Source organism: Podarcis pityusensis (genome assembly GCF_964106645.2).
Source record: "Podarcis pityusensis genome assembly, chromosome: 1".
Lineage (NCBI taxonomy): Eukaryota > Metazoa > Chordata > Lepidosauria > Squamata > Lacertidae > Podarcis > Podarcis pityusensis.
This window is the reverse complement of record NC_138028.1, coordinates 78,165,609-78,190,335: the sequence shown is the minus strand read 5'-3', so window position 1 is coordinate 78,190,335 and position 24,727 is coordinate 78,165,609. Positions and strand designations below refer to the sequence as shown.

Sequence of the window (24,727 nt, the reverse complement as noted above, 5' to 3'; positions counted from 1 at the left end):
CTTGTTGAGCTTCTTTGGGGGGAGCCAGTGATCTACTGATCTACCACAGATGTCCGGTGATCTACCTGTCGACCATGATCTACCTGTTAGACTTGCCTGGCATATACTGGTTTTCCAGAATTTTTTTCAGAGAAAATGTAAAACAAAACAAAAAACACCTGAGAATGAATTAGATAGAGGGGGCTGGTAGTGCAATTGCAGTGCATCAGAGAGTAATAGAAAATATAAATCCTATAAATGTGTTTTTGGTTGGCATGCCCCAGTCTGGAGAGACAATGGCGTGTACCTCCAGGGGTCAAGTCAAACCACTGGCGAATCACAGCACCTGCTGTGGCTGCAGAAACTGGTAACTCATAATTGCTGCCTCCTGTGTTGCTTTTGCTGCATTAGTAGCACCAAAGTGATGTATATCGCTTAAGATTCTATGCACATTATACTTATTATAAAGGACTTTAATAAAATTATATTATTTAAGGTCTCAAACAGAGATAGCATTTCTTTAAAACAAAAAAGCACCAACCTAACAATCATTAAACTATATTTTCTCCTCTACATAATTATCACAGCCAAGTCTAAGCATATGACATGATTAGATGTTAATATATTTCCTTTCCTCTGACACCTGCAACCCATCTCACAGAGAATAGTTTAATTTTCTTCAACTCAAACAGAACATATATTAACATTGACTTTTCTGCCCGATCACATCATTTATCCATTCTTTGATCACTGGAGTCTCTCTGTCTCCCATATTCTTCATATTTTATTTCTTGCTGTCACAATCATATTAACGGCCAATTCTTGATCTATTTTTTTATTTAAAAAAGTTGCTTCTATAAGCCAATAAGAAAAATTGCAAATCCATTATTCATGCTTTCCCCCCTCATTTCTTCTCTTCTCATATATCAATAATTCTTAGCTGAAGGGCAATTCTGTCACAACTGGGGAATTTCCCCCTCCCATTTCGACACTTCCATCAATTATTGCTACATTTTTTTTATTAAATTTAATTTTGTTGGTGTAATACACCATGCTACCATCCTAGTATAGCACCAGGTCATCATTTCGAAATTGATCCCTTGCAAATTATGCACGTAAAGAATAGCAATATGATGTTTCTCTGTCTCCTCCTGTTTGTTTAATGCTTTAAGAGAAGAGCTTTGTGAAACTGTTGGTGTTCATAGAATCAAATGTTTGACTTCGCCTTATAGAATAAAGACTGCAATACCTTGAATAAACGTCATGGAAAATAACAGCAGTTCTGCAGCACAATTCTATGCTTACTTACTTAGAAGTAAGCCCCATTCCTCATCATTTCTAGGGCAGGTGTTGGGAGCCTGTGACTCTCCAGATGTTGTTGGATTCCAATCACACCAGCCTCAACCAGCATGGCGAAACGTAAAGGATGATGGGAATATGTGGAGGACCACAAGTTCCCTTTAAACCTTTTCTAATTTAATGAGGTCATGATAAGAACGCTTTACGCCCAGGGATGAAAGGAAGAGAAAACACCAGCTAAAGAAGAGTGGATTATGGAGACAATAGAATACGCTGAAATGGCAAAGATGACTGGAAGAATCAGACACCAAGAGGAAAACAAATTTTATACAGAATGGAAAAAGTACATAGATTATATTAAAGAATATTGGAAAGACTTAAAGACGTTAGTAGGATTTTCATAACACTTGTAATCTGCGAAAACCAAAAGACTAAAAAAAAAAAAAAAAGATTAAACCAAAGTTAGATAAATGTAATCAAATGCGGTAAAGATAAAAAAAAAATCTACATTTTGAAAACCAGAGTGGGTGATGGTGGTGGTGGGGAAGTCTGGGGGTTCAGAGAACCCCAAGTTTGTATCAGTGTTATTTGGTTTGAATGGATGTTTATAATGTTAAAAAATATGAAAAGAAAAAAGAGAAAAAATGAGGTCATTATCACAACCATAGGATGCAATCCTATACTCATCTTGGAAGTAATCCCCATTGAATTCAGTGTGCCTTATTTCTGAGTAGCCAAAGGGCACTGTTAGTTTGTTACCAACTTTGCAGCAGCCCACATGTCATGTGAAGACTTGAAGTAACTTATCCCAGGCAATCCACGGTGGAAGTGGGATGAATTCAAGCCCACCCAGTGGACCATATTGGCAATGTCCTGGCAATGTCCTGTGAAGGAGATGGCAATCCCATAAACTACTAGCAATATGTTTCTCCTGGTTTGAAATAACACTTCTGTAAATACTATCCCAGTTTTGCTCATTAAAGAGCTTATTCGAGATGAGCAGGAGGGAAATAATAAAACCATTATTATTATTATTATTATTATTATTATTATTATTTTCTTCCAGATGTTGGCTTTTGCTGATGACTGGCCACATTGATCCCACCAAGCTGGACATCTCTATGTTGAACACTATGAGTCCAAATATACTAGCAGGATTAGCACCAGTGGAACAGCAGCCATTGCTTAGAAGTAAACTAGCAGCAACCCTAGCTGAGCTCACTATGCCGGTGATAACAGGTACATCTTCTACAAGCTACTTCCTATTTCGCGTTGGAAGGTGGTGACTCCATTTGAATTGGCTGCCTCAGGGATCAAACTGTTTTGGGTTGGTCCTTGCTGCTGTATGTTAATTATCATGCTTGGGTTGAATGATCCTAACAATTCCATAAGATGTTGTTATCAGCTTTATGCTTGGGGAAGGTGTGATATATTACCAAGGGGACAAGGTTGCACACTGCCCTTCCTGGTGAATGCTGCTCATTAATTGGCTGAGGTCATAGGAAGAAGCTGCAGAAGCTTGGTCAGAACATAGTTTAAAACAGTCAGCTCTATCACAGAATCCTGGACAATATTTCACCTACAAAAAAACACCATCTCCTTCTGTATCCTGAAGATCACCAGTAGAATCAATTTCTGGGAGTTGAGCTCTTCCTAGAGTGAAGGACCTGTCACTGCCACCTCTGCCACCATCACCAACTTCATCGTCACCAGCCTGGTCATCAGCATTGTCACTGTCACTCTCATTCCCTTTCTGTTCTGTATCGCTGTCATTTTCAATCATCAAAACATCATCCTTAGCTTCTGGGTCAATGTCTTCTTTAAACCACACTGCTTTGTAGCCATCGTCTGACATCCTTCTGTCTTTAGTGAGGATGGATCTTACTTCTTTTTCACTGTCTGTGTCCCCGTTGCCTTCTTCACCTTCCTTGTTCGTTTCAGAAGCTGCTGATTCCTGGCTGTTTCCTGCTGTCTCCTCCAAAGGAGACAGGATGCCTGACCGCTTCTCTGCAACCGGTTTGTCGTCTTCAGACATCACACTTGCTGGCAACTTATCCTCCTTTCCACCTGAGTTAGGTTTCTCATCGCTTTCAATGCTGCTGTTGATCAAGCCTTCAACAGACTGCAAAAGAGGGACATTTAATGTTCATACTGATGGAGAGGGAAGGGAGGTGCATAGAGAAGGATCACTCACATTAGAAATTATTGGGCCTAATCCCCCTGTGGTATAATTCAATCTAATGATAAGCCAAATCACACTATTCATTGCTGCTTAGTATATTTGCCACGTTTACATATTTACATATTACATACAAATGCTTCATGCAATATGCTGAGAACTCACAAATGTTGTGTAGTAGCTGATGCTCACATGGCAGCACCAACTTTTCCTTCTGTTTCTGCTTGACAAATTGCAATCCCAGCTCAACATACTAGCTTGTGTGATGTTGTAACTGATGTACAGGTGTGACTTTCCAATGACTCATTGCATACGCAGTGAAGAGTGGACCAGGGATGTTTTTAAACAAGGCTATTATCTTTCTTTGGGTATTTTTGTTGTCGTTGGCCATCGTTACAACGTGATAAAAGCATAAAAGCTCACAAATTCCTGCACTGCAGTTCTTCACAACTAAGGCTTGCACTCCAAAATCAATGTATAGCAAAATAGCAAAAGGTCCACTTACTTCGCTGTCTTCTCCATATCTTTGTTTAATTTTGTAATACTTGTAGGAGACTAGTCCAAGCAGCACTAATGTGATTAGCAGTAAACATCCCAAAGTGGTGCCCACAGCAGCCATGTCCTCTGTTCTATACTGACAACTCTGTTCTGAAAACAAAAACACAAAACAATAGCCTGATATTGGAAACAATCTCTAGAAATCCCCATTGAAATCTGGTTAAATAATATTTGGAATGTGGCTTTATTGGCATGCCTTGCTTGCCACAGAAGGGTAATTAAAGACACTTCAAGGGTAGGCACTTTCGGGGAGACTTGGCTTCCTTCCTTCCTTTTCTTTTATAAATAGATACTTTTATTCCATCCTCAGAACAACTATCTCTTTGGAGAGGCGACTTTAATGGATAATACATACAGTAAACAAATGTACTGCTTGCGTACTATGTACTGCATATGGAACTTAATAAGAATGTACCACTGAACAAGTTACTGTAGTTACCGTAGGTGCTGTTCTTGTATTTAAATGAAAAACAATTTTAAAAAATCATTGGGCGAGGGGACATCCTCCTGAATGTCAATATAAGACTTAAGGTGTAAGACAGGTGGGTGTGGATAACAGGTTTTAGAGGCTGCAATGTCATTACTTGCTCCTCTTTCCTTGATGGTCTCTTCCAGATTCCATGACGCAATATATCTAAAAGTATCCCTAGCTTTTCAGTTAATGTATCTAACATTGAACTAGTCACTAGCAGATAGCTATGCTCCAAGTTTCTATCCAATCGGAAACACATGCCAGGGTTTTCTTAGGTTGACTTGGATTTGCCTGCCGTAGGAATTTGCCCTTTCTCATTTCACACTTCACATCCCTATTAACTACCAAGCTATCGTTTTAAAGCTTTGTGGCGATTAGTAAAACCGTGACCAGCTATCAGTTTCATGTCTGTAATCTCCAGCAGCGTGGACTTTGACTATTGCCTGCAGGTTTCTATTACTTCTAAGAGTTTATCATTAATATGAAGTGAAATGACTAGCACTTCACCTCTCAAAAATAGCCAATATCACACAACTTCAGAAGTGCTGGAATCAAGATACTGCTTGCTAACTAAATTAGGGCTTTTTTCCTCTTTAAAAATAAAACAATCTTTTGGAGAGAGCAAAAGCCAGAAGGGTGGCTCAGTTTAAAAAATGGAGAAGCGGGATGCCTAGTTCAGTGGTAAATGACATACTCTGCAGGCAGAAGGGCCCAATTGAAATGCAATTTAAGGCTCTCCAGCAGCAGGGTCCAAAAAGACTTCCCAACTTGAGACCCTGGAGAGCCACTGCCAGTCAGCCAAAGGCGGAAACCATGGTGGGTTAGAGCAGGTATGAGGAGCCTTTGGCCCTCCAGATGTTGTTGAGCTGCAGTTCGCATCATCCTCAGCCAACAGGTCCACAAAATGGTGGGGCACGGGGGATTGGCACTGTCCCTCTTTTTAAAGAGAGAAAAAGGAGTGCTTCTGTGTTTGAGTGATACAACAATGGAGAGCTCAGCCTCTATTGATTTTTTTTAAAAAATGAAACCAGTCTCTCAATAGCCTGCAAACTTTATTGCCCTCCTACCTTCCCTCCTTCCTCTCTCCTATAGAAGGGAAGTTGGAGTTGGGGGGGGGGGATTATGGAAAACAAAACATTTCAAAGGTCAGCAAATGACGCAGGCCTTGGAAGAGTGGGGTTGTGTTCCTGATGTCAGCCCTTGACTCAGGCTAAATAAACACCATACATTTAAAATCACACATGCGCACACCAAATCCTGGAAACTGTAGTTCTTGAATCAAACCACAATCACCATAATTTTTTGGGGAGTGGGGGGGGGAAAGCCATGTGTTTTAAATGTATGGTGTATATGCAGTGATATGCAGCTACATTCTTCCACTCTGCATTCAGATAGCAATGGGCCACCTTGATGGCAGAAGAATTACATTTTCCCATGGGTAATGTATTGTGCCTTGGATTCCAGAAAGGTATAATGCCCATTCCTGACATTGCTTTCCTTCTTTCTCTGAAAGCTACCATGACTCCTGCATTGCAGGGGGTTAGACTAGATGACCCTTGGGGTCCCTTCCACGTCTACCATTCTATGACTTCATTTGCCCCTGTTATTTCACTTTAAAAGTCTCTGGCACATTCTGTCCTACCTGTCAATAATATTTTCAGTCTGTTGCTTTCTGTTGCCTCTTTTCTTACCCATTCTTAACTGGATTCCACCCTGCTCTATCTGCAAAAAATACATCTCATGAAGCCCCGACAGTAACAGTAACAGCTTCCAGTGGAGTTCACGCCAAAGAAGCAGGAGAAGGAAGTTTTAGCCCCACCCGGGGGAGAGAGACCCTACTGAACCACTCATCTTTTGCATGCTAAATACATACATACATACATACATACTCAAACCTGCACTGCATGCAGTTCTACACAACACCCAAGCATTAGACACATATGGGATATTTATCTGCCTTCCACCTACTTCCCCAACACCCCATCACACATACCAGGGGTTCGGGGCTTTAGGAAGAGGCCTATTTGGGATGGATAGCTCATGTTTCACATGCAGGGGATCCCAGGCTTGAATTCTAGGGCAAAGCCCAATACGAATGGGAGGGGGTGAGCCCTCACACCTGGGCACACCTGACCTAACATGCCATATGAGCTAATAGACTCTGCATTGACCAGCTGGACTCTTTAGTCCACTCCCTCCCCCTGGTAACCTACCTGACCAACCCATACACACTCCCTGCTATTTTTCCTGCTAGGCTAGTTCTGCCAGGTTCCAGTAGGATTCATTGCCTGAGCCTCTTCTGTCTCGCAGAGCATTTGGTCACATGGGTCTCCTCCCACCCCTTCCCCACCTGAAATGGTACAGGCCAGACACAGGTTTACTACTTCAGTGTGAACCAATTCTCAAACGCATCAGAAGGTATAGTGGTCTTACCGTACACAGAGAAATAATGTGAGCAACACTATCTCTAGTCACTTTGATGCCACCCTGGCCCTGATCCAGCTAAAATTAGTCATGACTAAGCCCAAAGGTTGGTGGTTCGAATCCCCACAATGGGGTGAGCTCCCGTTGTTCGGTCCCAGTTCCTGCCAACCTAGCAGTTCGAAAGCACGTCCAAGTGCAAGTAGATAAATAGGTACTGCTCCGGGACGAAGGTAAACGGCGTTTCTGTGTGCTGCTCTGGTTTCGCCAGAAGCGGCTTAGACATGTTGGCCACATGACCCGAAAAAACTGTCTGCGGACAAACGTCGGCTCCCTCGGCCAGTAAAGCGAGATCAGAGCCACAACCCCAGAGTCGTTTGCGACTGGACTTAACTGTCAGGGGCCCTTTACCTTTTTTAAGCCCCATTCAAAGGAGCAGAATTTTAGTAAGCCATGACTAAGCATTTGTTTCAAGTTTTTCACAATCAGTTTTAGCTGTATTGGGATCCCTGCATGTAATACCTAATGTCATGGCCTAGGCCCCAGACCTAGACACTTCTCCAACAACAATTCCCTGAACCAATCTCAAGAAGCTTTCTTCTATTGATGGATAACAGTCGCTGGGTGGGACGGATTCTAAAAGGGACTGTTAAAGCCACCATTCTTGTGTATCATGGGTCCCCACCCCCTACGCTGGCTATTTGTGAAAGAAAACAACATATGCAGGACCAAACCACGTGACAAATGTCAAGTATAGTCTGCCTCTGAATAACACGTTTCCTCTATGTCTTGGGCAACTTGTGGTGGTGGGTGTTTGAGGAGACACAGGTTCTGATAGTCTATGAGATGAATTACCTGGTGGAATGGACGTCGTTTGGTTGTCAGAAGATGAAGTTGTTATCGATAGGGTGGTGGTTCTAGTTGCATCTCCTGTGGTATAGGTGGTTGTTCCATTATAGAGAGGTGTTGGAACAGTGGAAGAAACAGTCGTATCAGTTACTTTGGTGGTTTCTGTCTGAGGTGCCTTAGTAGTAGATTGCCCTATATCATCTGTTGCTGGACTCTCACCTGTTATGGGATGCTTTGTGGTAGTTCCAGCCTGAGAAGGTGTATTTGCAGTCGACCGTTTATCTGTTGTTGGGCTTATATCTATTATGGGATGTGTGGTGGTGGTTCCAGTCTGAGAAGAAGCTGAAGTAACAGTTTGGACCGTTCCCCCTGTTGCCGTGGATATGGAAGGCTCAGTTACTCCAGACTGAAAAGTTGTTTCAGCAGTAGATTCATCAGTCCTATCTGTTGCTTGGCTTATCCCAGTGATGGGAGAACTGGCGGTCTGGGGTTCTAAAGTGCTACCTGTGATTATGGGAGACTTTGTTGTAGTTACAAAAGGAGGGATGACTGAGTCAGATGTTGGGCCTGTTGCAGGCTTCTCTGTAATGGCAGTATTCCTGGTTGTACTTGCAGAAGGTGTTATAGGAAGAGTAGTGATTGTCCCAGGTGGTAAATCTGAAATATCTGAAATAGTGGTCCCTGCCCCTGTGGTAGTGATGGCTGTAGGAAGAATGGTTGGAGCTGAAAATGCATTAGGCCATGGTATTAGTTATTTTTCAGTGTTGTATCTTTACACCAAGAAACTGAACACCTTATTCATATGAAATGTACACAGATTAAGGCTCAAAACCATTATAAAATGGAGACAATATTGTAACAGCCCCTAGATGGTGAACCTTTATAGATCCCATGTAGACAAAATCATGACAACAGGTATTTTATCAGAACCCTGTGGTAATCTTATCAGACCCCTGTGGCTGTTGGCAAAGAAAACCTATACCCTTAGTTTTATGCTAGGAAAAGGGGTTAGGTACTAGTTCAGATCCAAAATCACAGACCAAATGTTTTGTAAGGGCACATTTGGATTGTCCAAATTAGGCTTTCAGGCTTGCTATTGATTTTTTGCTGGGCCAAGAATAAAGCTAAGGTCCCTTAAGCCATATAGCACAACACGCCTTCCCTGAGGTAACTTCCTGATGGCCTGTTAATTGAGCATTAATCTTGGTTGGTTTGTACAAAGTTTCTGGGGGTGGCTATATAATGTCATATATTTATTGAACCTTCATTCTGTTTTGTTTGCAGGGAGGTTATACAACATCACATCAAACAGAAGAGGATGGCATGGTGGGGTGGCAGCGCTCCCCTGACCTCTGGCTGGTTGCGTTACTGCTGCTTACCAGGAGGTAGAAGGGTAGGGGCAAGGCAGTGGTAAACCTGGTACAGTTTAAATGTATCAAACTTTATCATGCTTTTAATATTCTGTTGGGAGCCACCCAGAGTGACTGGGGCACCCCAGTCAGATGGGTGGCACATAATAAAATAAATAAAATAAAATAAAATAAAATAAAATAAAATAAAATAAAATAAAATAAAATAAAATAAAATTGTAGTAGTTATTCTTACATTGGCTGAGCAAAGCAATTATTATCCTTCACTTTCCATTGCATTTTCCTATCACTTTCCTTATGGCAGTACAGTATGTCCCATTGTTTTGAAAGTATGTTTGCTGAGCAAGAACACACACACACAACACTTTAAATATGTAAACTGAATTTGGTGGTATGTGGTTGAGCCTCCCACCCCAAACAGAGATAATCTGGAAGCAGACTTTTGCCTTAGTCTTTTTGAGCAATATCTGTGATCCTTATATTTCATCTACGCTGTATGTGCTAACTTACTTTCTAAAGGCTTGACATCTACAGTTATGAGGGTGCTGTCCTCTTGCAGAGTAGCTGTGTCATTAGCAATAGCCTGTGCAGACATGAAAGTGGATGTTAACCCTTCGCATAAACACATTTATTCCATCAATTCATTTATGAAGGCACTAAATTAGTTAAGGGCTCTGAACAGTTCAAGCTTCTGTGCACTGGAGTGTGTAATCTATACACTCCAGTTCTGCAGAACATACAGCTGATGTCTACATATGCAATGCACAGATAGGTCTGGCAAGAGTGTGAAGCTAGGCAGCACAATTATGACTCCTACACACACACTTATAAAATTAGTATGAAAGGGTTTCCTGTTTCATTTTGTTGATTGCCTTCATTAAAATATCCTCACAACAGCACTCAAATAGAGCAAGGCCACTATTTATTATGAAAAGCAACATAAAATAGGTAGGATAGAAGATTAGACAATCTTCTATTGGTGCTGTGGAATGCAAGCTTTTGAGTTACACAGAAATCTTACCATATATACCTATGCCGGTGTACTTCAAAAGCTTGCAGAATTTGGTCTAATAAAAGATACATAATCTTTCCTAATTTGTGTTTCCGGAGTCTTTGGAACAAATATTGCCAATATTGTTACATTTTTTAAACAAATGTGATCCTGATCAGAATGTAAATAACTATCGTGTCCTGGCTCCCATCTGTGTGTTTGGTTTTTTTGTCCACTTTAAATTATCCATGACCAGACTCTCTTGGAGTGAGAAATAACAATGAGAGGAATTATGATGACAGCAGCCCATGTTTAAAGGGGCCTCTGGTGCCTTTTTCTAACATCAGACATTACAATCAAATTAATATAGCACACAAATTTTGGGGGAAAGATGACCTACCAAAAGGGTGACGGTGGAGGCCACATCCAAAACTACAGCAGTCAGGAGAAATCCATCTACGGTAACTGTGAAATTCGTGCTGTTTTGGATTTGGTATTTGATATCAGGATTGAATTTCTGTGAATGGAGAATATAAAAATAGACTGTAATTAAGCACATGGAAGCCAGACAACAATTTGCCCCTATGCTCTCCACCCCATTCCCACCCTGGCTATGCAATATGCACCTAGTCACTAGTGCCAATGTCCTGGTTGTGGCCTTGTTTGTATCGGCTTCCCTGTTATTGTCAACACTTTCAGCATGATTCCTTTCAGCCTGCCCCGATTATTTCCTCCAGGTTGTAGGGTATGTACCTGCCCCCCCCCTCCAATCCTCATTTCTTCAACCCCTTCAACACAGAATAAGATAAAATAAATAAATAAACTGTACTACTTCTTACTTCCAAATTTATCAGGAAGTTCTGAATTACATAATTTCAGAGCATTATTTATTTGACAAAAGGTCCAAATTGAAAATGGTCCCAGGGCATAATCTGGGTGCATGTGATACAGTTATGCTGTAAAAGCTCAGCTGGCCAGTGCTTGGCTGGGAAATGGCCTGGGAGCCCCATGGGTGTTGTGTTGTGTTGTGTTGTGTTGTGTTGTGTTGTGTTGTGTTGTGTTGCCTTGCATTCCATTATGGAAGAAAGGAGAGGGCATAAAATGTAAATAAATATTTGACCAAATAATTTTTAATGCGGGGGGGGGGGTCACAACAGATTTTTTTATTATTACTTTTGGTGCCTGCAAAAGATTGCTTGATCCAGGTGGTTTTTATTTCATTGTAGACAGGTAAATGAGAGGCAAAGTGGACAGGTCATATGCAGACCAGGGGTTTGAAGATTTGCACAAGTACGGACATGAGATCATAATGCTAAAAGAGATATGAGGGTCGTTCTAACCCTTCATGCATTAACTCGCATGAACCTCACATAGGAACCATATCTGATATCATTATTAGTATCTTAACATCTCTGGCCCCCTCCCCCTGCCCAGCACCCCAATGACCTTCAAAGGCATCTAAAGTTCCATACATCAGTGAAGTCATCATCCGCAGCAAAGATGCGTAGGGGCACTGAAGGTCTCCCAGCCTCCATGACCAGGCTGGGAACAGGCAGGCCCACAGACACAGTTCCTGCGTAAAGGGTTTTCTCAAAGTACGGCTTGTGGTCATTTCTACGCACAACCTTGATTTCCACTGTTGTTTGGGAATATCTGTATGGATTGTTGGTCTGGAAAGCCTGGAGAAAGAGAGAGCAAGAAGCACAAGAACAGTCATTCTCCTCAAGGGATAAAATGCAAAATGACTTAATGGAAAGTAAGCACTGGGTGGGGATGTGTGGGAATGTTCAGGGATGCAGGAGAGGATATATTGTCTGATTATATCCTTATCCAACTTGTGTTAACAAGTTCACAATATCAGCAGAGTAAAACATTCCCCTTCATTTTAAGTTTGCAACAGCAGCGTTTGCTCAGGCTTGCTTAAGCCTCTATAATAATCACTCTGGTAATTTCCCCTTATTCCCTCTTAAAATAGAAGACACGACACAGTCCTTTACAAAAGTATAAAAAGAGTTTACTCACATTCTGTTCACAATCAGATCCCAGAACGCAGACTTAAGCTTAATGAAGTAATATACATTTGGAATCTATCTTATAGGAAGATAGTCCCTTTCTCCTCTCTTGGCTGGGAGCCAAGAGGGCATCTTTCACTCAGGAGAGATGTTGCTTGTTCGAAGATGAAGATGGCAGAGAGAGATGGCTGCCCCTGCCCTGTGCTTTTGTTGTTACCTGCACAGGTGAGGCCACACCCACCTCTAGTCACATGTGGAGGAAGTCTGTCCAGCCCAGAGGGAAACAGGAAGTTTACCTGCTGGCTGGACAAACATCCCTCCCCATGTCTAAACATGTACACTCTAGGAATGTTGTAATTGACTGCTCTTGTGTTTCACATCCCACAGGATGGAGTGGGGTGGAGTATGTGCTTGAGATCTGGGATGATAAGCTTTTCTTCCACTCTCTGCCACTGGCTTTTACAATGTCACTGAGTGTGAAGTGCTTTGCCTTTTATCAGACTCTTGTGGGGACAGGATTGACCCTTTTGACATTCTCCCCAAAATGCCCAAACTGCAGAAATTCAGTTTTGTAGCCTATGTTTCTTAATCTAAGGATCTGAGGTGAGCAACATTTTAACCAAGCACTTGAATTCCTACTACAAATTTTGGGAAGCTGTTTCTTTGTCTGTTCACTGTGGGTAGAATCCAACATAGCACGGGAGAGAATGATCTGTTACGCAAGGAGAAATCTGTGCACACCCTAATTCTGTTCTAGGGATTCCTGAATCTGTTCCAAGGCAGGGGCATGTTTCATAGCATCATAGAGTTCCAGCTGTAGAGTTGGAAGGGTATGGGGGAGGGAGAGGGGGAGACCTCATTTCACAAGAGGATACCCTTGCACAGTTGGCACCCTGTCCTTGAATACCACTCTATGTACTTGGACACTTCTTAAGATATTGTTGCATGCCATCCCAGTCTCCAAGTACTGCAAGATTTCAGGAGTTCCAGGGTTCCTGTTTTCTTTTGATTGAGGGACAGTGGAGACTGTTGCATCTTTATGATATATGGTTTGTTTACACACATATATGTACAATCTGAGCCTATGATGGACGGGTCAACACCATTAAGACCTCCAGAAAGGGTCTTGTTTCTACTGTAGCCATAACCTTGGGTTCCAATAGAAATCAAGCATAGTTCTGTCTCCCCCCCCCCCTACCCAGCCTGCAACCTTGCAGGTTCTAGCTTCTAGCACACATAACTCGACTCTCCAGCTTGGCATTTGTATTTCTAACTACAGTACCAGAGAGTTGAGGAAGGGAGCACCACCCATTTGCTGTCTGGCACACAGCCACTTCCTTTGTTACCATAACAATCCAAACTTAGGCCATTACCTCATTGAGAAACTAGCCTGGCTATTCCAAGAATTTGAATCCTTGCTTAGATTTATACACTTGCTGGATCCAGGCTTTAGAAGGGTCTCTCAGCATAGAAGCCTACCCTGCCCCAGACTCATAACATGGTCATATGCAAATTTTGCATAATGGCTCCTGAGATCAAAAAGCAGGGTTTTGTCTATGTTTGGACACCATTTTGAATCAAGATAGCGAACTGAACTTTTCGAAACCACTGGTTTCAAAACTGCACACATTCAGCTGATGTGTGGGCAGTTCAGCCTCACTTTCTGCAGGAAGCTGCCTTGTACACCTGAACCCAGTAGGCCTGAACTCCCCACACACCAGCAGATGATATCAGGTGTGGGGCAGGTGAGCATGGTCTGGGGGAAATGGTCTTGTGGGACAAATAGGGAGACCTGGCAGGCCAAATTTGGCCTGTGGGCCTGAGACTGCTCATCCTTGAAGGCCTATAGGATTAGATCCAGTTTATCATGGATTACCGGTAAATGTGGGAGTGGGGAACTAGTGGCCCTCTAGATGTTGCTGGACTACAACTCACACCATCCCTGACCATTGACCATGCTTGCTATGAACAACATCTGGACAGCGACAGACTCCCCATCCCTGATCTAATGAATGGCTAAGAGACATTTCTCACAGCCTAGCTCTGCCTTCCCCAGTCTGGTGCCCTCAGATCCTTTGAATGGCAATTCCCATCAGCCCATGCCAGTCCAAAACACTTGGAGGGCACCAGTTTGAGGGAAGCTGAGCTAGCTCTTTTCTCCTTGGTAAACACATATTCCGGCTAGGAGTTGATCAACACAGATCACCAAGAGACTTACCACAACATACAACATGAAAGTCTTCAGAGTGTTAACAGTCTTGTTCATTGTTATTTCCCCAGAATCCTTGTCTATTGAGAACGTGTCGTCATTTCCTAATGAAATTTGAGAAAATTAGTAATTGGAACTTCTGGTCACCGGAAGAAAGAATGGGATGGGTGTAGCCACGGGAGTTATTTATCAAGTAAATAAATAAAAATACTTAACTAACTGAGTGATTGCGTTGCAGATAGCTCACATTTGTCCTCTCAAAATAAATCCTGGCTACGCCCATGGCTCTGATACCATCACATCCAAGGCTGGATGTAGCTGATGACCCATGTTACCAGCTGGGATACAAGGCTCAGTGTGTGTGTGTGTGTGTGTGTATACGCACCTGTGCCTGCCACATGGAGTAGCTTATTTAGAACACATAGAAACTCAAAAGGCTACACAGGGATTTATTAACTAAGCCTTGATTTTCCTGGAAATGTTGGCATCCAAAACTTTTTTTCCCTGTGGGTAGGAGTAATCTACTCACCATCAGCAATTGCATACTCTACTTTTTCATTCAAATCTCTGTCCCCATCAATAGCATAGAGGGGTCCTGGCTCCAAGACCAAAGACTCATTCTGCAATAAACAAGGTAAAACATTTTCAGATGTTTCCAGAAATCAAAGCATTTGCTCACTTCAGGTACTTTCAGCCATTACGAGTCTGGCTTTTAGTTAACAAGATGTTACAATAACAACATATCTGAAACAAATTATAAATTATAGAGCTGGTGTTGCAGCTGGCTGATGATGAATTGGATGAAGCCTTTTTCACATATGAGTGATATAAATTTAATGATGATGATAATGATGTGGCTACATTCACTCTGGCTGTTTCGGAGGTCCTGGCCTGTTGAAGATGCTGTGTACCCCCATTGTTCCCATGCTTACTCCCCACACCAGCCTGCAATCATTGCTGCTCTCTATCTCTCATGCTAAAAAGGTTCCCTAATAAGTTTGACATGAAACCTGCCATTTTGCATGTAGCCTCCAGCCTCAATGCAAGCTGTGTGCTTACATACCAAATTGTAGGTTATTACTTTCCTAGCGAACAACAAGTCCATGAGCAGGAAGCAGCCACTGTAGCCTAAAGAAGTGGCAGCCACAACAAAAAGAGTCCCATTTCCTGGTAGTAGAAGCTAATTTCATGACACGTAGAAGTATTGTTTTGTCACTGCCGTTTCTTATGCATACGAAGATGCTTATTGGAAGGGGTAGGCTGCTCATAGCATACCCACCACACAGGCAAAATCTGCTCCTGAACCCCGCTTGTTGTATGAAAGCACACTCCTCATTGTGTTGCTGTTTGGAGTCAAACCCCGACTTGCTGGCATTGATCTGGAGTGAAGCAGAAGACCTGCGAGCAGCAGCCCTAGCATGGCTAATAGGCTTCTCTGCAGGTAACAGGAAGTTACCCCCTTCTGCCACTTTCCTGACTCAATATTGCCCTCCCCAAACTGCCTTTTCATGTGTGGAAGGAAAGACACGGGGGAAAGATATGAGAACCCCATTTCTTTCTCCCTTGTGGGCAAAAAAGCAACAAGGGCGTGTTTTTGAGCTTCTTTTTTTTTAAGACAGGAGGGAATGGGCAGAGCAGCTTCTGTCTGCTGTTTTTTTTGCTTAGACATCCTTTGCCATAGACTGCAATCGGTTAAAGGAAAGTGGAGGCAAGAACCAAAGATGTAGTTTGAGCCTCATGCAAAGTGTGTTTAGTTGGGTTGTAAAAGTTGTAATGTTGTGTAGAAGTTTTTCTGCCCCAGCTATTTTTCTTGGGAATAGCCAGTGCCCTCTTGGTATTGGCACCAATTCTGTTCCAGGTTTGATGCAGCAGGCAGAGGTGCTGCTTGGTTCCAGGGCACTCCTGGACTGATCTTTGAGTCCATAGACAGCAAAGACAAAAAGAGTCCTATAGGGACCGAGAGGAGCAAAGCAAAATTAAGTGAGGCATCCTGGGGTGGACACAGCCTAAGGGTTCCTTGTGCATACCATATTCTCCGAAATGTTGACCTTGCCAGTGTAGCCCGTGTTGATGCACATTATATTCCCTCCAAAAGGAGTGCATGGCTGGAACCAGGGAGGTCTCAGGTCAGCCTGTAGGATATGTATGGTTATTGTTGCAGTGGCTGTGTGTGGAGCTTCACCGGCCTTCCCATCCTATATGAAAGAAAAATGAAGGACAAAAACAAGAAATGGGAACATGTCCATTATAACAGCAGCACCAAAACAATCCCTAGCACTATACGTGCAAAACCCACCAGGGCAGGTTACCTTGTCAGAAGTTCTGAGTTCAAGTAGCTGCATTGATTCATACAAGCCAAATTAAATAAATTCATTTAAAGGCAATACCTCTGATCAACGGTTATGAGTGCACCCTGCTGGAAACTGATAGTCCAGCACCAATGTGCGATTTGATTTATTTAAAACATTGGCATACTGCTTTATAGTTGAAAACAGAATGCAATGTACAGAAATAAAAAGAGTGGGAGGAATTCAACATTGAGATAAGGCAGTTGTTCAACCAGGGCAAGCATATGGAGTTGATGGATGGAACGATCCCTCCCTGCCTCCCCACTTGCACTGTTCTGGAAGCCCTTAGTTGAATACCACCCAGTGCAAAAAATCAGACACAATTCGATATGATATAACATTGCAATAATACAATAACCACAGTGGCTGGCCACATGCAGCAGCCAATATTCATGGCCAGGAAACTCCTGGGTAAACAAGTATGTTTTCAGCATGATCTTTCTTATGCATTTCACTGAAGGGGGAAGCTCTGCAAACACTTTTATTTAAATATTTGGATCTCTGCACTGAAATGATTGAGAAAGCATTTGCAGAGCAAGGAACTGTGTGCGCGCATCAGAGCTCTTATACCTAGGCCAGACTTCTGGGATGTGGGGGCCTGGCAATTGTCAAGATTGCCAGTGGCAACCCTGAAAGCACAAGGGCATTTATCTGGTGAATGTGGAAACACATGTGCAGCAGGGCAGTCGCAAATAAACATATATTTTGCTCATGATAAAACTCACCATGGCATATAAGATGAACTGCATGTAGTTAATTTTTTCATAATCCAAGGTTTTGAGCAAGTAAATTTGCGGGTTATTAACTCCTTCAATGTTAAAATACTCCAGTCCTACCTAGAAGACAAGAAGAGATAGTGACACACTCTTCATCACAGATATGGAACCTAATGCCATTTCAAAAACACTGTTTAATGTCAAAGGTATTGCTTATTGTTGCATGTTTCGACACCTAAAGCGACTGGGTTATGGAAAGTATATGATCTCTGGTTTCTTACTGGTACAATGGAGTTTTCATTTAAATCCTTTTAATTAAGGCTTAGAGTGTGAAAACTATGCTCGACCCATGTGTATTTTAACTGTGTGTTAGACACTTCTAATTCTCTGGAATCAGCATGCATCAAAAGCTAATGATGCATTTACTGTGATGTATCAATAGCTAATTAAGCCAGGACTAGCCTCTGGTGTGAGGTGATAGCCTGGGCTAATGGACTATTAGGACATCAAAGGATCAAAAGAACTGGGGATGAGACACCAATTGAGTAGGGTCCCCATCCTTCACAGAAAAAGAGAGGGTGGAAGCAATTGAAGCAATGTAGGCTGGAAGCTTAGGAATGAGGCAACACAGATAGTAAAACGGTGGAGAGAGAGAGAGAGAGAGAGAGAGAGCATAATGTTTTATGTTTATTTGGATTCAGGGCTGCAGCTATGGGAGAAGCAAGTGCCGGGCTTTGGAGCAGAATCTCGGGGCCCCATTCCATAGACTGAAGTCATGTTCACACTTTTGCTTGTCCCATACATAGAAAGCATGGCTCTGAGTGGTTTTCTGCTTCTCCCATGCTTTCCAGGCCTGGGTGGGTCTGAGTGGTTTTGCCTTTGCGCTGCTGCTTTCCCTCAGAAAACCTGCTCTTTAGTTCTAAATCGGAGCAAACGTCAATCTGGAGAAACCCCCAACTGATGTTTGCTCGGATTCGACGGTAAACATTGGGTTTCCCTGGGGGGAAGCCGTGGGACAAGCAGAAGTCTGGATGAGCCCTGAATGGGAGGGCCCTCAAACTCAGCATGTTTTGAATTAAGTGAACAAATACACATTTCCACTGAAAGAGCTCCAGTAAAACTACCTGTCTGCACCACTGGCTATACCAGGCATAGGCAAATTTCAGCCCTTCAGATGTTTTGGACTATAATTCCCATCATCCCTGACCACTGGTCCTGTTAGCTAGGGATCATGAAAGTTGTAGGCCAAAACATCTGGAGGGCCGAAGTTTGCCTCTGCCTGGGCTATACTAACTCCCCACCCAACTATATACTAACTGGTGGATCTGCTGTAAGGTTGTAATATATTGTGTCTTTGTCAGCGTCCTTAGCTGTTACATTAGCCTGGGGCACGACAGTCGTGTTCACTGCTATATCCTGAAAAACAAAACAAAAACAGGAACATAATTTTGAGCTATTTTTTGTCACATGTAATTTACAGCAGATAGATAATTTACTAGGCAGATAAGTAACATGCACACAATTTTCTCAGAAGAACCAAAGTAGGTCACAACATTCAAATGCAATCTAGAATAAAGGAGCAACAAGTTCCTTGCAGAATCCTGGCCCAAAATGAAAAGGACCACAATTGACATGTATGCTTTTCTCATAATGCAAAGCAGTGATGAGGAAGCCTGAGGAGTCTTGGGGACCATGGTGCCGGGAGGCGTGGAGTTTAAGATCCTCCCACCTCTTTCTCTTTTCCTCTCCTAAGCTGCTGTTGCCATTTTTTGAAAACACTTCCATTCCTGCCTATGGAAGCTGTCCAGGATCCCCCTCAGCTGATATTTGGATTTACATAACCCCCCAAAATGTGTGTGTTGACTTTGTTCATATAGTTATAGCCTCACATCTAGCCTGGCACTATACTAAATGCATAGACATGTAGACATATGCTTTTCCGTTTTTAATACTGTATTTGCATCCTGTCGCTTCTACAAAAACCTCACAGCAGCATATAGTTCTCTCCTCCCAACCTACATTTCCCCCTCACAATAACCTTGTGATGCAGGTTAGATAGAAAGAGAGTGACTGGTTTAAGTGGACCCCATGAGCTCGTTGGGGATTTGTAGTCAGGTCTCCCCAGTCCAGTCCTAGTCTTTCATCAATCCCCCTATTGGCCTCTTTATACCTTGCACTAAGTGAGAGAGAATTAATGGTTTACCACATAAGGCACAATGGAATAGAACCATACAACAAGTTATCACATGCAGAGGGGAGTCTGCATTGTATTTTAAAACTGAATGTGTTTGGCTTCATCATTTGAAAGATTCAGTGTGACGAGATTCTGTGTGGGATAATGATGAGGATCTTATCTAGTGTAAAAGAGAGTTATTGTTCCCTTCAGTCAGAATAGGAGAAGCTTGCATTTGACTATTAATAACTTTATTGTAGAGAAGATACCTTTATCTAATTTTACATTTAGTCTTTTCATGTTTAAATTACTATAAGAAGAGTTTTCTGTATTTTATATTAAATAAAGGAGTAAAACCTCATGTATTGCAGATACATGATTTTGCTGGCAAAGGAAGTAGGCGGCATTATAAATTACAACCTATGAGTTCTTTACAATACTAGTAGCAGATTAGGATGCTATCCCTTTAGAAATATTGCTAAATAAAAATAAACTGGGATATGATAGAGTTATTTAAACAGTTTGATTGAACATTGCACCCAGTATTTTAAATGAACAGCTACCCCTATTTTCTGAACAAACTTCTCGATTTGAGGTTGGAAATCCATTGTGCACTGTAACTAGTCACTGAAGGGGACCTGAGGGTGGTAATGTATTTGGCATCTTCTATATCCCCCCCCCCCCCCATGGTTGCGTTAATTTGCATACAATTGTATCTATGGCTAACAAAGTGGACATTACTGTTTGAGCAGTTTTTATGAACTTGTTTCAAAGAAAATATTTTAGTGAGCTTAATAGTGTAATAGAGTTGTAATCTATATTTCTCTCTTAACTCTCATGGATATTTGTTTGTTATTTTGGAATTAAATTGGAAACAGCAATAATATGTTATGGTTAAGTATCATTTCTATTTCATTGTGTTATGCTTAATATTTGTATTTTAATGTTTATACAAGGTTTTATTCTTCCCAAGATTATGGTTCTGTCAGAATTATAGCTACAGTCCATTGTCACTTGTTGCAGAGACATTATCATCATCATCATCATTCTCATACCTCTCGAACATTGACGGTGATGTTGGTTTCTGGAAACACAGGAGGGTTGTCATTCACATCAATAATGTTCACTACAACAGTAATACTATTTACCTGGGGGTGAGCAAAGCAGAATAATGTTAGTAATTGATTGACTGTTGAAATGCTGAAAATCAGGGGTGATGCTGGTGATGTTAGAACTATGGTCTTAAAAAAAAAAAAAAAAGGAATGTTGGGTGGCCCTCTTGGCTTCAAACATGAACTAAGCTTGAAAATGACAATAATCCAAAAAGTTCAACCCAAGACATGTCTGCAGAAGCAAGTGCCACCGAATTCAAATATGTTGCATTACTTATTCTTGCAATTTAAAATAAAATAAATTTAGCAGTTTCAAGTGTTTTGTGTTTGACATTTTTTATACAATACACCTGTTTTTTTGAAAATTGAAATTATCAAACAAAATTGAGGGGGGGGGGGAGCACTGGCCCCACCCCTAGCATGCCATTGACAAGGGATGGAGAGAAAGAGAGGAGGGTGAAGGAGGCAAAGGGTGTATCGGAGATAGAAGGTGTGTGTGACCATGTCTACCATTAGCTTCAGCCCCACCCACACTTGGCATGCAGCCCCTGGCGGATTAGTTGCTGAGGGAATGTGGTTCTCTTGGGGAAAAAACTCTGGACCTAGATGATGTTGCAAAGAAGTGTCTCCCACTATGCTTGTGCAACATCTAACAACACAAAGTAGCATCTCAGATATTACTCACGACTATATCCGCTCTGAAGCACTGTAGTTCTACAACTAGCGCTGTTGAAACCTGTATTAAAAACAAATGATTTCAATTAAATCATGTTTTCTGGAACAATTTTTAATTTATTTATTTTTATTTTAGCTATTGGTGCTGCCTGATAGGGCCTTCCTGGTAGTGACTCCCTGTTTATGGAATGCCCTCCTCCTGAAGTACATCTGCCTTCATCATTAACATTCAGGAGGAATATGAAAACATTCCTGTTCACCCAAGCATTTGATGGCTGAAGTATTATTAGCTATGAGGATATGTGAAATAATAATCAAAAATTAGACATTGTTAACATTTTTGCCTATCTTGATCTGTTAGGATGGTGTACATCAGAATAAACTAAACAAATGTTTATACAGTGGTACCTTGGTTCTCGAATGGCTTGGCTCCCGAACGAATCGGCTCCTGAATGCCACAAACCCAGAAGTGAGTGTTCTGGTTTGTGAATGTTTTTTGGAAGCTGAATGTCCGACGCAACTTCAGCGGCTTCTTCTTGAGTATAGGAAGCTCCTGCAGCCAATCGGAAGCCGCACCATGGTTTTCGAACAGTTTCGGGAGTCGAACGGAGTCCCAGAACAGATTAAGTTTGAGAACCAAGGTACCACTGTACTAAGAATCACTACTGGTAGTTTTCACACAAAAGTTTTTTGCCCAAATAGGTTTATAATGTGACTAAAAAACCCCAACATTGACCAGAATTCCTGTTTGAATTACGAAAGCCTCTCTTCCACTCTAAGTTCTGTTATTTAGCAACTATCTCATGCATACATAAAAAGTGAAAGAGGTGCTCAGAGGCAGTTTAATCATCACACTTGAAAATACTCCATAGCCTTCAAATGAAGAAGCATTACCTGCATGTAATGATGGCATGCAAATTGGCTTTAATCTATCACATGACATATGCTGCCTGGTAGAAAGCCTGTTTGCATATCTACCACTTTGAGGAACACTTTATGAAACAGGGAGGGGAAGCCATCTTGTACGTTGCCTCAGGCAACAAAGTAAGTCCTTTGCCTTACACTGCTCTGGCCAAAAGAATATAAAAGCTCAGAGAGAATGGACATTTGCAAGGCACTTGTTTTCAATGTTTTAAGTAAGGCTATTAAATAGCTTTAAAATATTTGGATAGCTATTTTCAGGTTATGACTGTACTGCCCCGATTCACTTCCACCTCACCTTACCACGTTTCTAGATAGGAGTCTGACTGGCTACCATTACTGTCATAGATGCTTTAGCTGAGATCCCTGCATTTCAGGGTGTTGGACTAGATGACTCTTGGGGAACCTTCCAACTCTGAGATTCTCTGATTCTATGCTATTAACCCCCCAGCCATATTTCTGCATCTTTTTCATACCAGTTCATTACCTCATAATCCACTGAATTTTTCAGGAGCAGTTGTGAGTTCTGAATCTCAAACTGGTCACCATTCAATGCCAATGGGTTAATTCTTACTGTGACACCGTCAGCTGTGTTAATGTTGGTAATCAAAGCCCCAGGAGGATTATTCTCTTGGATATTAACAACGCTATCTTGCACACCACAATCTAGTGAAACAAAAGACAATATTTTAAATCTCCCAAAGCACAAGCTTAGTCAAAAGAAGGCATAAGATCAACTAGTGCTTTGTGTATTCTAGTCCAAGAATTTGTCTGGGACAAATATATAGGAAATATCATATAAACTCAGACAGTGGTGGACCTACATTTTGGGGGCCCTGAAGCTTGAACTGTCATGGGGGCCCCTTTGCAACCAGCAACAAGGTCTGGGTAACCCCATTTATCCTATTCAATGGGGTTGTTCCACAACAGATCACCACACCTTTACAACATCTGTGCCACTACCTCTCAAACACTGGGATTGTTGAAATATAGGAGAAGGAGAAGGAGAAGGAGATTGGGGTCTATTAGACCCAAAGATTTTAAGCAATGTGGACTTAAGTTGCTTCTGGGGTCCCCCCAGGATTAGGGGCCCTGAAGCCTTAAGCTTCATTAGTTTCATAGCAGATTCGCCCCTGAGCTCAGTAACAGGCAGGTGTAAGACAATCTGCCTAACAAGCTTTCTTACCCACTTGCTATCTAGATATATGCATGTGAAGGTATAGTCTTTCAAATGTTAGCAAATAATTAACTTTGCCAACATCGTATAACCATATAACTTGGGACAAACCCAACATCGTGTAAAAGGATTCCTCTTCACATCATTAATTCCTTTAACTGATTTCTAGTTCTTAAGTAAACTCCAGACATCATAGTCAAAAAAGTGCCATCATTCACCTCATCCATGCGTACCCCTATTTTTTTTGTCCATGTAATTAATTGTAAATCAATTATTCAAATGATAATTAACAAGAAAAAAGCCCTTTCTTTTGAAATGGCCACCTTCTTGCCTGTGTGATAATTTGGCCATTCAAAGGCCAAATTTGCTACAAAATGCATCTTTCATTAGAATATTAGAAAGGTTATATAGATTCTGGCTGACAGGAACCAAACCATGCTACAGCCTATGCTTGGAATTCGCACGGCATTCAGGCTGCGATCCAAGGCACACTTATCCAAGAGTCCTATGTGGTAGGACATACTTCTAGTGAAACAGGTACCAGCTTGTGCTGCACATTGAGAGCACCTGTGGCAATTGTTTTTCTACTGGTATATCCTTTTATATTAAAAAAAATCAAACCAACCCAAATCAAAGTTTTTTCCCCTACCCAGAAAACATACTGACCTGAATTCTGTGCCTGAACATGAATTGCTGAAAGCAAGAGCAAAAACACCCAGGTACAGGACTGCCTGAAGAAAGCCATTGGGCAGATGGAAAAGAAATCCAAAAATTGAGGAAAGCGGACCATCCACTTTTCTTCGTTAATTGTTGCAATGTATCTTCCTTTCACTGTTCCATGAGGAAATAATGTGGCAAATGACACTGAGCTGACACAGTCGTTTAACCTTTGCATCCTAGCTTATTGATTCACTTATTTATGACTTGCTTACTGTTACCAGTTCCTGAATGCGATAAGTGGATGGTCCCGCTTTGCTGTTACATATTACGTAACACTTGCATGTGGCTAGGACCAAGGGTAATGGGTGATGCTGAACGGAAGAGGGTGGGCCATTTTACAGAATGGAAGGCGGCGAATCATTTCACACATGCCCTCCAAAAAATATCAGAATGGGCTACACAGGGTGTCAAAAATATTCAAACAATGCTTGAAACCAGGCAGTGTGTGGTGCCATTTAGAGAGAGTCAGGGACCTATTCACAGGTTTTTAATACCCAAGCTAAGCCCCAAGAACTCATAGAGTAATAACAAAGATGAATATTGCTC

General features: G+C 41.8%; 1 protein-coding gene across 6 annotated transcripts; it reads right to left on the bottom strand.

Annotated features, from left to right (window-relative positions):
* Positions 1-1,578: 1,578 nt before the first annotated feature.
* On the bottom strand, positions 1,579-24,336 carry CDHR5 (cadherin related family member 5). Of its 6 annotated transcripts, XM_081014541.1 has the most exons (16): positions 24,128-24,324; positions 22,772-22,950; positions 21,374-21,424; positions 20,632-20,724; positions 18,721-18,819; positions 17,413-17,523; positions 16,367-16,534; positions 14,869-14,959; positions 14,349-14,443; positions 11,591-11,797; positions 10,519-10,635; positions 9,638-9,710; positions 7,977-8,480; positions 7,764-7,838; positions 3,963-4,105; positions 1,579-3,400 (listed from the first exon to the last, which is right to left on the bottom strand). In XM_081014541.1, the coding sequence occupies exons 1-16, from the start codon at positions 24,249-24,251 to the stop codon at positions 2,858-2,860; spliced, it is 2,673 nt and encodes an 890-aa protein (XP_080870667.1). In that variant the 5' UTR covers positions 24,252-24,324; the 3' UTR covers positions 1,579-2,857. The 6 variants fall into 6 exon arrangements, with proteins under 6 accessions (XP_080870667.1, XP_080870666.1, XP_080870668.1 ...); XM_081014540.1 differs by having other exon boundaries at positions 7,764-8,480; XM_081014542.1 differs by lacking the exon at positions 7,764-7,838.
* Between the last annotated feature and the right edge of the window lie 391 nt (positions 24,337-24,727).

What these genes read in the sequence shown, in the direction of transcription:
- CDHR5 (XM_081014540.1), bottom strand. Translation starts at nt 24,251, where the DNA reads ATGGTCCGCTTTCCTCAATTTTTGGATTTCTTTTCCATCTGCCCAATG. An exon ending in AAAATTCAGTGGATTATGAG is followed by an intron (nt 21,425 to 22,771) that starts GTAATGAACTGG and finishes TTTTTAATACAG; the next exon opens with GTTTCAACAGCGCTAGTTGT. An exon ending in TCACCGTCAATGTTCGAGAG is followed by an intron (nt 18,820 to 20,631) that starts GTATGAGAATGA and finishes TTTGTTTTTCAG; the next exon opens with GATATAGCAGTGAACACGAC.